Source organism: Engystomops pustulosus, chromosome 6 (assembly GCF_040894005.1).
Source record: "Engystomops pustulosus chromosome 6, aEngPut4.maternal, whole genome shotgun sequence".
NCBI lineage: Eukaryota > Metazoa > Chordata > Amphibia > Anura > Leptodactylidae > Engystomops > Engystomops pustulosus.
The window spans coordinates 182,671,471-182,683,786 of NC_092416.1; the positions used below are offsets into that span (position 1 = coordinate 182,671,471).

Genomic DNA, 12,316 nt, shown 5'->3' on the forward strand with positions numbered 1-12,316 from the left:
GAGTAATAAGTTACTGCTTAAAATGTCGAATCGGTCACTTTGCGAAAAATAAGTGGGTTTCGATTGTGGTTTGGGCACTCGGCATCTAAAAGGTTTGCCATCACTGGCGTAGAGGATGCCCCCTGTCTATGGTGATGGTAGAACCTCCTCTCCTCCTGGTGTAGAGGATGCCTCCTGTCTGTGGTGATGGTAGAACCTCCTCTCCTCTAGGTGTGGAGGATGCCCACTGTCTATGGTGATGGTAGAACCATCTCTCCTCTAGGTGTAGAGGATGCCCTCTGTCTATGGTGATGGTAGAACCTCCTCTCCTTTAGATGTAGAGGATGTCCCCTGTCTATGGTGATGGTAGAATCGCCTCTTCTCTAGGTGTAGAGGATGCCCCCTGTCTATGGTGATGGTAGAATCGCCTCTTCTCTAGGTGTAGAGGATGCCCCTGTCCTGGTGATAGTCCTAGGTATAAAAAGATCTTTGGAGAGATCCTTGTACTGTCCGTTCAGGTATTTGTACATTGTAATGAGGTCTCCCCTCAGCCATTTTTTTTCTAAACTGTATAATACCAAATTTTGTAATCTGTCATTGTATTCCAGTCCCCCCATTCCCCTAATAATCCTGGTTGCTCTCCTCTGCACCCGTTCCAGTTCTACTATGTCCTTTTTATACACTGGTGCCCAAAACTGTACACAATATTCCATGTGTGGTCTGACCAGGGATTTGTATAAGGGCAAAACTATGTCTTTATCCTGAGAATCTATTCCTCTCTTGATACATCCCATAATTTTAATAAATACCTTATCTTCATGTTGCTGAAGTTAGGGACTCGGCACGCAGCCCGCCATGCCCAGAATCTAGAACTACTCCACCATAATTAGTATACTACCACAAACAACGTTCTTGTAAAATTAATACATATAATCTTTATTATACACAAAAGACAACACAAAATTGTATTGTCATAAAAGAAAAAACAAAGAAAAAAGGAATAAAAGAAGAAGGAGGAGAAAAAAGAGAAGAAAAGGAAAGAAGAGAGAGAAGAGAGTAGCGTGTTAGTGAGTATCAATCTTCCATACGCTTGTGAGTGTTATTATAATATTAGTGTAACATAGTGAAGCATAGATTTGGTGTCAAATAAAGAGGAAAAGGGAAAAGGTAAGGAGATAAATTAAAGAAGAGTAAATGCATTAGAATGCGTTGCAATCCGATGTGTGCCTGCCTCGTAAAGTGTCATGTGCATATTAAAATGACGGTGCCAATATCAGAAAATGCCCCAAAAAGGTGAGGGAACCATTTTTTCACCAAAATACAATACATACAAAAAAGTGTCATAGTGCAATATAACAGTTAAAAAAAAATTTCTATTATGAAAGAATAATAATGAAATAGAAAAGTAAAAATGATAAATAGATAGCCAATTAGAATTATGTTACTGAACATTATTACTAAACATTTCTAATACTCAAAACTCTTACTTAAGGTACAGATCGTACAAGTGTGGTGCATCTGTTGCCACAACGCTATGATGTTAATTATAATCGCGTTTTGGTTTCAATATTGACTGTCTCCCATCAGTTCGTCCGATACATGTACCGTCCTCCCAGGTCCGTAACGTGTAATATCTTTGACGTAAGTAATTGTTCGTCCTGGTCCGAGTTCTCCCGTAGATGTTAGTCATCCCTCCAATAATGTTCTCCCAGAGTGCAGAGTACATCTTCACACAGATCACCCTTTTCTTTTGTCACACAGCTATTCCCAGCGTGTTATATACTAATTCTAACAAGACAAAAAATTGTTGCAGTTAAAAACAATGAATGGTAGAGATGTGCAGAGCTATTACTTACTCAGGGTGATTTATATTTATAAGACTGGAATAAAGCTAAGTGCCTCATTAAGACCCACTGGGGACATAGTCCCCAGTTGGACGATCCACCTACACTCTCTCTGCGCCAAGATCTTTTTCAAATCTCCCCCTCTGATTCCACAATGTATTATTTCAATACCTCGTACGGAGAGGCCTCTGGGGTCACATCCATGGTGGTGGAAAAAATGTCGCGGGATTGGTTTCAGTTCCTTAGGATTCGTTGCGCTCTTCGCCTTGATAATGTCTCGAACATGTTCTCTCACCCTAGTGCCTAATTCTCTTGCAGTTAGTCCCACGTATATATTCGGACAGCTACATGTAGCATAGTATACGACCCCAGTGGTGTTACAAGAGATGTAGTCTCTGATTGTGAATGTACGCTGTCCGTCAGCTGAGCTGAATGTGTGGGAACGTAGCATATTCGGGCAGGAAACACAATGGCCACATGGAAAGCTGCCGATCTTTTTTGTCCTCTGCCCGAAGGGATTTTCCATTTTAGGGATGTAGTGGCTTTGTACCAATACATCCTTCAAGCTTTTACTCCTACGGGCCGTTAGGAGGGGTTTATTTGTTAGAAGTGTTTTTAAGGTTGCATCCGTCTGCAGGACGCCCCAATGTTTGTTTAGCGCACCACGTAATTCCTCCCACTGTTTATTGTAGGTGGAGATAAATCGGATTTTTGGGTCTACCTTTGATTTCCTTTTCCCATAATTTTATTTGCTTTAGCAGCAGCCGCCTGGCTCTGGTCACTAAAATTAAGTTTACCATCCACCAATACCTCCAAGTCCTTTTCAGCTCCAGTTTTACCAAGCAATTGACTGTTTAGAACATAATTATACTAACATGGCCGAAGTCCATAACTTTACATTTATCTACATTAAACCTCATCAACCATAAATTATCGACCTCAGTATTTATTACTTTACACAGCTTAGTATCATCTGTGTAAATCCTATGTTGGTACATTTATAAAAATATTAAAAAGAAGTGGCCTCAATACTGAGCCCTGTGGCACTCCACTGGTAACATCAACCCAATCTGAGAATGTGCCATTAATGACGGCCCTCTGTTTTCTATTACTAAGCCAATTACTTACTCAAATACACAGATTTTCCCCTAGTCCCAGCAGTCTCATTTTATGTACCAACCTTTTATGCGGCACTGTGTCAAATGCCTTTAAAAGGGGTAAGTGTCTGGGGGTTGCTTGTACGCTAAGATCCCTCTAGTATAGCGGCTCCGCTATACACACATTGTACACACACACGGCCCCACTATACACACATTATACACACAAAGCTCCGCTATATACACACATTATACACACACAGCTCCGCTATGCACACATTATACACACACAGCTCCGCTATACACACATTATACACACACAGCTCCGCTATACACACATTATACACACACAGCTCTGCTATACACACATTATACACACACAGCTCTGCTATACACACATTATACGCACGCACAGCTCCGCTATACACACACAGCTCTGCTATACACACACAGCTCTGCTATACACACATTATACACACACAGCTCCGCTATACACACATTATACACACACACAGCACCATTATACACACATTATACACACACAGCACTGCTATACACACATTATACACACAAAGCTCCGCTATACACACATTATACACACACAGCTCCGCTATGCACACATTATACACACAGAGCTCCGCTATACACACATTATACACACACACAGCTCCGCTATACACACATTATACACACACAGCTCCGCTATACACACATTATACACACACACAGCTCCGCTATACACACATTATACACACACAGCCCTGCTATACACACATTATACACACACAGCTCCGCTATACACACATTATACACACACAGCCCTGCTATACACACACAGCTCCGCTATACACACATTATACACACACAGCTCCGCTATACACACATTATACACACACAGCTCCGCTATACACACATTATACACACACAGCTCCACTATACACACATTATACACACACAGCTCCGCTATACACACATTATACACACACAGCCCCGCTATACACACACAGCTCTGCTATACACACATTATACACACACACAGCTCCGCTATACACACATTATACACACACAGCTCCGCTATACACACATTATACACACACAGCTCCGCTATACACACAGCTCTGCTATACACACATTATACACACACAGCTCCGCTATACACACATTATACACACACAGCTCTGCTATACACACATTATACACACACAGCTCCGCTATACACACATTATACACACACAGCACCACTATACACACAACCAATCAGATCTCAGCTTTCATTTTCCCATAGCTGTCTTTAAATTTGAAGCTGAGCTCTGATTGGTTTCCAGACCAGTTTTTCCTCAGAAACTTGATGATTCCTCTGCCCCTGTAGTTTCTGAGGTAACACAGATCCCTGAGGGGGCGATTACACGTTTGCTTTTCTCTGATGCAGTTGTTGATGTCCTGGAGTGGAGGGAAATGGAGGAGGAGAAGCTTCTGCTTTTGGTTATAAAAACTGCAACTGAAGAAGGAAACGCATGACCGCCCTCTCAGAGAATCCTGTCAGATCTGATCATGTGACCCCCTTGGCTCCTCCCACACACGGGGCTGGTCACATGTCTATGACATCATCACAGGTCCTGTGTATAGAGGCGGCTCTGCAGGAGGAGGTGAGGGGGCACCAGGGTTACAAGTTTTTGGAGCATTTTTTTTAACACCTTGGGGACTGGTTTGGGCTTTCAGGACAAAGCATTTTCTTATTTGGGTTTGGGTACGGTACAGAACTTTTTTAATAATAATAATTCTTTATTTATATAGCGCACACAGATTACACAGCGCTGCACAAAGCATGACAAATTGGTCCCTGTACCCAAGGGGCTCACAATCTAAACAACCTACCAGTATGTTTTGGAGTGTGGGAGGAAACTGGAGGACCCGGAGGAAACCCACACAAACACGGAGAGAACATACAAACTATTTGCAGCTGTTAACCTGGGTCAACATCTTATTTCTTATTTTTCATCAGTTTTTTTCCATCCCATTAATCCTAGGGAAGCAATGACGAGAGTGTAATAAGTAGAATATATACTTTTATTGTCTCAGTTTAAAGGAAACCTACCACTTCCTATTCAGGTGCACGAGCATTGTACGCCGAGCACGGACCACGGTGCGGTGAAGCTACTTCGTATATAAAGATTAATAAAGCATTTAAACGCTTTAGAACTGTTTAAGAACATAACGAAGATAAGCGCCGGCACCAGCTCACCCTGAGCTGGTGCACGGCATTTGCTGCTTAGAAGTCCTATTGGGAGTGGTAGGTTTCCTTTAAGAAGAATTCATTCTAAAAGTCATCATACACAGAACAGAGGCCACTATAATAATAATAATCTTATTTATATAGCACCATCAAATTCTGCAGCGTTTTACAAATCATAGGGGACGTATACAAATATAATATCACATTACAGAGTACGAGGGCCCTGATCACAAGAGCTTACAGAGTATGAGGATGAGGGGGTGACACAAGAGCTTACAGTCTATGAGGATGAGGGGGTGACACAAGAGCTTACAGTCTATGAGGATGAGGAGTGACACAAGAGCTTACAGTCTATGAGGATGAGAGTGACACAAGAGCTTACAGTCTATGAGGATGAGGGGGGGACACAAGAGCTTACAGTCTATGAGGATGAGGAGTGACACAAGAGCTTACAGTCTATGAGGATGAGAGTGACACAAGAGCTTACAGTCTATGAGGATGAGGGGATGACACAAGAGCTTACAGAGTATGAGGATGAGGGGGTGACACAAGAGCTTACAGTCTATGAGGATGAGGGGGTGACACAAGAGCTTACAGTCTATGAGGATGAGGGGGTGACACAAGAGCTTACAGTCTATGAGGATGAGGGGGTGACACAAGAGCTTACAGTCTATGAGGATGAGGGGGTGACACAAGAGCTTACAGTCTATGAGGATGAGGGGGTGACACAAGAGCTCACAGTCTATGAGGATGAGGGGAGGACACAAGAGCTTACAGTCTATGAGGATGAGGGGTGACACAAGAGCTTACAGTCTATGAGGATGAGGGGAGACACAAGAGCGTACAGTCTATGAGGATGAGGAGGTGACACAAGAGCTTACAGTCTATGAGGATGAGAGTGACACAAGAGCTTACAGTCTATGAGGATGAGGGGGTGACACAAGAGCTTACAGTCTATGAGGATGAGGAGGTGACACAAGAGCTTACAGTCTATGAGGATGAGGGGGGACACAAGGGCTTACCGCAGGTAGGGAACCTATGGCTCGGGAGCCAGATGTGGCTCTTTTGTTGGCTGCATCTGGCTCTCAGACAGATCTTTAATAAATAGTGATGGCTGCTGTTTATCTCTTAGACTGATCACTGGACGCTGCCTACGTCCTTTGTATGACCCAGGTGCCATTGCCGTCATCGTCTAGGCCTGGGTCAAAGAGAAGAGCGTGGGAGCGATGAGAAGCTGGCCGCAGGGAGCGCTGGTAAGTGAATATTATTATTTTTTTTTTAATGTGACTATCTACTGGGGGGTATGTGCTGTTGCTACCGATCTACTGGGAGTATGTGCTGTGGCTACCTATCTACTGGGGTTATGTGCTGGGGCTACTTACCTACTGGGAGTATGTGCTGTGGCTACCTATATACTTGGGGGCATGTGCTGTGGCTACTTATTTACTGGGAATATGTGCTGTGGCTACTTATTTACTGGGAATATGTGCTGTGGCTACTTATTTACTGGGAGTATGTGCTGTGGCTACCTATTTACTGAGAATATGTGCTGTGGCTACTTATTTACTGGGAGTATGTGCTGTGGCTACCTATTTACTGGGGGTATGTGCTGTGGCTACCTATATACTTGGGGGCATGTGCTGTGGCTACTTATTTACTGGGAGGCATGTGGTGGGTATCAGGATTTGGAGTAGTGAACCCCCTGGACCACCGCAGACGATGATGTAAGCAGACACCAGGGACCGGAATCTAAGTGACATCCGGTCTTCACCAGAGCCTGCCGCAAAGCAGGATGGTCTTGCTGCCAGGTCGTTCCACCAGGTCGTTACTCAGGCAATGATGCGAGGTCGCGGACGGAGCAAGAGGTCAAGGTTGGCAGCGAACGAAGAGAATCAGGAAAAGGTCCGGGGTCACAACAGGAGGTCAACACTTAGGGAGGAAACACTGTGGAAAGCTTCCTCATAGGCATGAAGCACTAAGATCTGTCAGGGAATGCTGGGAGCCTCCAGTCTTTATAGGAACCCGGGAAGTGGGTAGTGCCAATCAGCAGCGCGCTGGCCCTCTAAATCTGTGAGTGCCAGCGCGTGGAGAGGTGAGTGAGCTCGGAAAAGGGGTGCTGCCGAGAGGGGCATGGGGTATGCCTGCAATCCGAGACGTAGATCGCAGGGGCACCGTGACACTGGGACTACCTATCTACTGGGGGGCATGTGCATATTGTACAGCTCTTACGGAATAACATTTTAAAATATGTGGCATTCATGGCTCTCTTAGCCAAAAAGGTTCCTGACCCCTGGCTTACGGTCTATCAGGATGAGGGTGTGACACAAGAGCTTACAGTCTATGGGGGTGGGGGGTTGACCCAAGAGCTTACATTCTATGAGGATGAAGGGGTCACACAAGGGGTATAGGAGCCTGTATAAAGGTCCAGCCTTAAATAAATTAATTTAATAAATAAAAATTCTGCTTCTTGAGTCAGTCATCAGTACAAAAAGGAGGGCGGATGGGTGGAGTCAAACACCCAACCCAGTAACACCATAAGATACAAAACCAGAGTACAATCGGTGTTTCAAATATCATAAAACATATTTTTTTATAACTTTATTAAATCAATCAATTTAAGAACCGACAACAATCTGACCAGTAGCACAGGCAAAACTGATGCCGCATCAAATAATCACCAGTGAATCCACATACCTAGTGGACTATGTCCAACATTGCAGATGCAAGTTCAGGAAGCCAGGAGTGCAAGAATATGGCAATGCTTCTAGTGCAAATGTGAATCACCTAAGAGGATATAAAGTTATATAGCTAAGGCGGATAAATAAACAAAGATATTTTACCCGAACTTAATAATAGTGGTGATAATAGCGTCACAGAATGAGCCCTACATGCCCTAGTGATTGGTCATGAAGAGCAATCGATAAGCCGGACAAATATGCGCTGTATATGCGTTATGTGTTGGTCGGTGGACCATGTGTGCAGGCGTTCTGCCGGCTTTAACATGGGATTCCCCCATCAGACACGTCGCTTCCACATTCTGCTCACACCCCCCTGAAGACGCCATGAGCAAGGCAGCATGATGGGCTACAGAAAAATGGCGTCCAGGTGCGCAGACGCTAGTCGGGCCCCGGCAAAGGCGAGCTCGAAGCACGCCATGCTGAAACCGCATCGCGCTGGGTCCACACCCGACCGGGCACCCAGACAGAGGATCAATGCCATGGCCCGGATTTGGGCAATCCCCAATCGAGGGAGGAAGCCTAAAATACGCCCATGGGGTGGAGATGGAGTGGGAAGGGAGGGGCAACACCACAGGATCGCGGTTAACCCTATATATGTCCATATAGGGGAAATAAGATAATTAGACATGCCTATAATAAGGTTAGATACAAGGACAACGTGCCCGAAATAGTCTGGAGTACTGCTTACCTGTAGGTCTTGTGAGACACTGAAGGGGTTAATTGTGGATGGGCGGTATGTTTCCCCTAGGTTTTGCTATTATGCAAGGCCTTAGTGCTGAGGTTGTGTTGTCCAGCACCTTGGACACAGGTGGTGGGAACAGCCAATCAGGCTAATAAAGCCGCTCAGCAGAGCTCAGAATGTTGTCTCTCTCTGGAAGGAGGCTGGAGAGCACACAGCACTGACCTCTGTGCCTGGAGCAGCCAAGTGATTTTGTTAGTGGTGAGTCAGAGAACCATTGTTTAGTTAGCACCCTGACGGGTAGGATATTATTTTGTTTTGATGCCTGAATGTGAAGGCTGTTTTATTTTGATTCCTGCTGAAATAAACGCAGGCTAGACCTGTTTTGGACTAAACCTTGGTGTCACTGTCTTGAACTGCATCACAGCACCCTGCTACCACGGTCTCTACTGGGCCAAATCTCCCACATTTGGTGGAGGATGCGAGCAGTTCAAAAAAGACACACACCTGAAAGGCTGGCTACATCCTGCAACATTGCATGGCCTGGGTGAAAGCAGCAGGCAAAGTGCAGGATAAAGCCAAGATGGAGGACTTTATTAAATACCTGCAAGAGGAGGCCAGGGCTAATCGACAGCTGCAGCAAGCCATGCTCCAGCAGCAGGAGGAGAGGTCCCGCCAGCAGCAGGAAGAGTCCCAGGCTAATCGACAGCTGCAGCAAGCCATGCTCCAGCAGCAGGAGGAGAGGTCCCGCCAGCAGCAAGCCATGCTTCAGCAACAACAGGAAGAGTCCCGAGCCATGTTCCAGCTGATGATGGAAAAATTTTCTGGCGTTATGGCAGCACGACAAGCGACGACTACTGAGGGGTCCCATACTGGTCTGCAAGGGTACCCGGTTGTCCAGCGTTCCGCACGGGCTGCAGTACAAAAGGCCTTACAAAAAATGGCGACGACCGACGACGTGGAGGCGTATCTCACTGTGTTCGAGCGAGTAGCTGAGCGAGAGGAGTTACCGGCTGAGCAGTAGGCAGATGTCCTGGCACCGTTCCTGACCGGCGAGTCGCAGAAGGCTTACTACGACCTGAGTGAAGCGGAGGCCCGTAAGTACCCCCAGCTAAAGGCGGAGATTCTGGCTCGTCTTGGGGTCACCGTTCAAGTTCGCTCCAGCCGGGTCCACCAGTGGGCTTACTCAGAAAAATTACCCCCACGCTCCCAAATGCATGACCTGATCCATCTTGTCCGGAAGTGGCTACAACCAGAGGACTGCACCCCAGCACAGATGGTAGAGAGAGTGGTCCTCGACAAGTTCACCCGTTCTCTGCCCTCTCGGCTCCAGCGGTGGGTTGGACAGGCCGGTCCCACAAAAGCTGAGGAGCTCGTGTCCCTAGTAGAGAGGTATCGGGCTACGGAGGACCTTCTACTTACCTCTCCCACACGAAGCAGTGCCAGTGACAGGGTCACCAAACCATCTGGTAAGACTGCTACTGCGGAAAAGGGGAGACATGTCAGGTTGGGAGGGGGTTCATTGGGGGGCGTGGATTCCCAGAAACCCAGTGAGGCTCATGACAGAGGTCATAGCCGTATCCAGTGCTGGCGATGCCATGAAATGGGCCATATTGCTGCCAACTGTCCACTGTCAGTGGAGCCAATGCACTGCAACCAGACCCGGCGAGTGTCACTGTTTGCCCGGCCGGTTCTGGCAGCCGAGTCGATCACGGATGCAGAACCCCAAGTGTGTATGGTCACAATCGGGGGTCACACAGTGGAAGCCTTGCTAGACTCAGGGAGTCTGGTCACCCTGGTGCGGGGAACTTTGGTTGATCCTGGACTATACAGTGGGCGGAAAGTGGGAGTGTTGTGTATACATGGGGACACTCGCGAATATCCCACTGCTGTCATCAACCTACATACCCCTTGTGGTACTATTACCCATGAAGTGGGGGTGGTGGGGACCTTGTTTCATGAGGCTATTATCGGCAGAGACTTACCGGTGTTTTGGGACCTCTGGAGACGAAGACCCACCGCAGGTGCTGTTGCAGATAATGGACATCACGTGTGTCCGGCCTTGGCCCCTGAACCCTTTGAGGCCAATGTACCCACACCAGCAGTAGGGGTGACCCCATGTGATGAATTCTCTCCCCTAGAGGTCCTAGCTGGTGAGGTCGAGGGCCACGAGGAGGTGGCCGACATGCCGGACCTTGAGATTTCCCGTGAAAATTTTGGGGCTGCACAGCTACAGGACCCTACCTTGTTTAAAGCACGGGAGAATGTTAAGGTGATAAATGGGGTACTCCAAATTGTAGCTCCTGCCCTGAGTGTCAACTTACTGCCCCGGTGTCCCACTTCAGGAGTCCTTTGGTCCCGCTACCAATCATAGAGGTGCCATTTAAACGGATTGCCATGGATCTGGTTGGCCCCATAGTCAAATCCTCAAGGGGGCACCAATACATCCTGGTTATCCTGGACTACGCTACGCGGTATCCCGAGGCGATTCCATTAAGGAACACCTCCTCCAAAAATATTGCTAGGGAGCTGTTCCAGGTATTCTCACGCACAGGCCTCCCCAAGGAAATCTTGACTGACCAGGGTACCCCATTCATGTCTAGGGTAATGAAGGAGATGTGTAAGTTACTGCAGGTTAAACAGCTCCGCACCTCTGTGTATCATCCTCAGACAGATGGCCTGGTCGAGAGGTTTAACAAGACCTTGAAGGGGATGCTAAAGAGGGTGGTCAGCAAAGATGGGAAGGACTGGGATTGTTTGTTGCCCTATTTGATGTTTGCCATACGTGAAGTTCCCCAGTCCTTCACGGGTTTCTCACCCTTTGAGCTGTTATATGGCCGTTCCCCACATGGGCTTTTGGATGTAGCCAAGGAGACCTGGGAACAGGAGAGGACCCCCCACCGTAGTGTGATAGAACACGTCTCCCTTATGCAGGACCGCATAGCGGTGGTAATGCCCCTTGTAAAGGAGCACATGACAAGGGCACAAGAGGCCCAGTCTAGGGTCTACAATAGGTCAGCCAGACTCAGGACCTTTAACCCAGGCGACAGAGTGCTAGTTCTGGTGCCCACCGTTGAGAGCAAGTTCTTGGCAAAATGGCAAGGACCATATGAGGTCATGGAGAAAGTGGGGAAGGTAACCTACAAGGTATCTCAGCCGGGAAGGAGGAAACCCGAACAGATATACCACGTGAACCTCCTAAAGCCATGGAGGGAAAGAGAGTCCCTGATGGCCGTGGGAGTAGAAAAAGCGTCTGTCCCCAAGAAGGGGACACCGGAGGTAGGTGTACCCGATGCCAAGGTGCCTGAAGTACGGATCTCGGAGTCCCTCTCCAGGGCCCAGAATCAGGAAGCGAAGGAGTTTGTGCTCCGAAATGTGGATGTGTTCTCTAAGTTACCGGGACGTACTTCAGTCATCAAGCATGACATCATAACCGAACCCCACATCCGGGTACACCAAAAACCCTACCGGGTCCCTGAAGCGCGCCGGCTTGCCATATCCGAAGAAGTCAGGCAGATGTTAGACCTGGGGTTATCGAGGAGTCTAAAAGTGACTGGTCGAGTCCTATTGTGTTGATTTCCAAACCTGATGGTTCCCTACGGTTCTGCAATGATTTTAGGAAGTTGAACGAGGTGTCCAAATTTGATTCTTATCCCATGCCCAGGGTTGACGAGTTGATAGAACGACTTGGACAGGCTAGGTTCTTCTCCACCCTTGACCTGACGAAAGGGTATTGGCAGGTACCC

At 47.1% G+C, this 12,316-nt stretch overlaps 1 protein-coding gene and 1 long non-coding RNA gene across 2 annotated transcripts in view; both read left to right on the forward strand.

The window, feature by feature from the left end:
- LOC140065443 (uncharacterized) overlaps positions 1 to 12,316 on the forward strand; it is a 98,547-nt gene that overhangs the window by 55,156 nt on the left and 31,075 nt on the right. The window lies entirely within an intron of this gene.
- The window catches only part of LOC140065228 (uncharacterized), a 46,333-nt gene that overhangs the window by 19,695 nt on the left and 14,322 nt on the right, over positions 1 to 12,316 (forward strand). Inside the window, 2 exon segments of the mRNA XM_072112830.1 lie at positions 6,350 to 6,406; positions 7,874 to 7,928. Of these exon segments, the coding sequence (XP_071968931.1) occupies positions 6,350 to 6,406; positions 7,874 to 7,928 (112 nt within the window).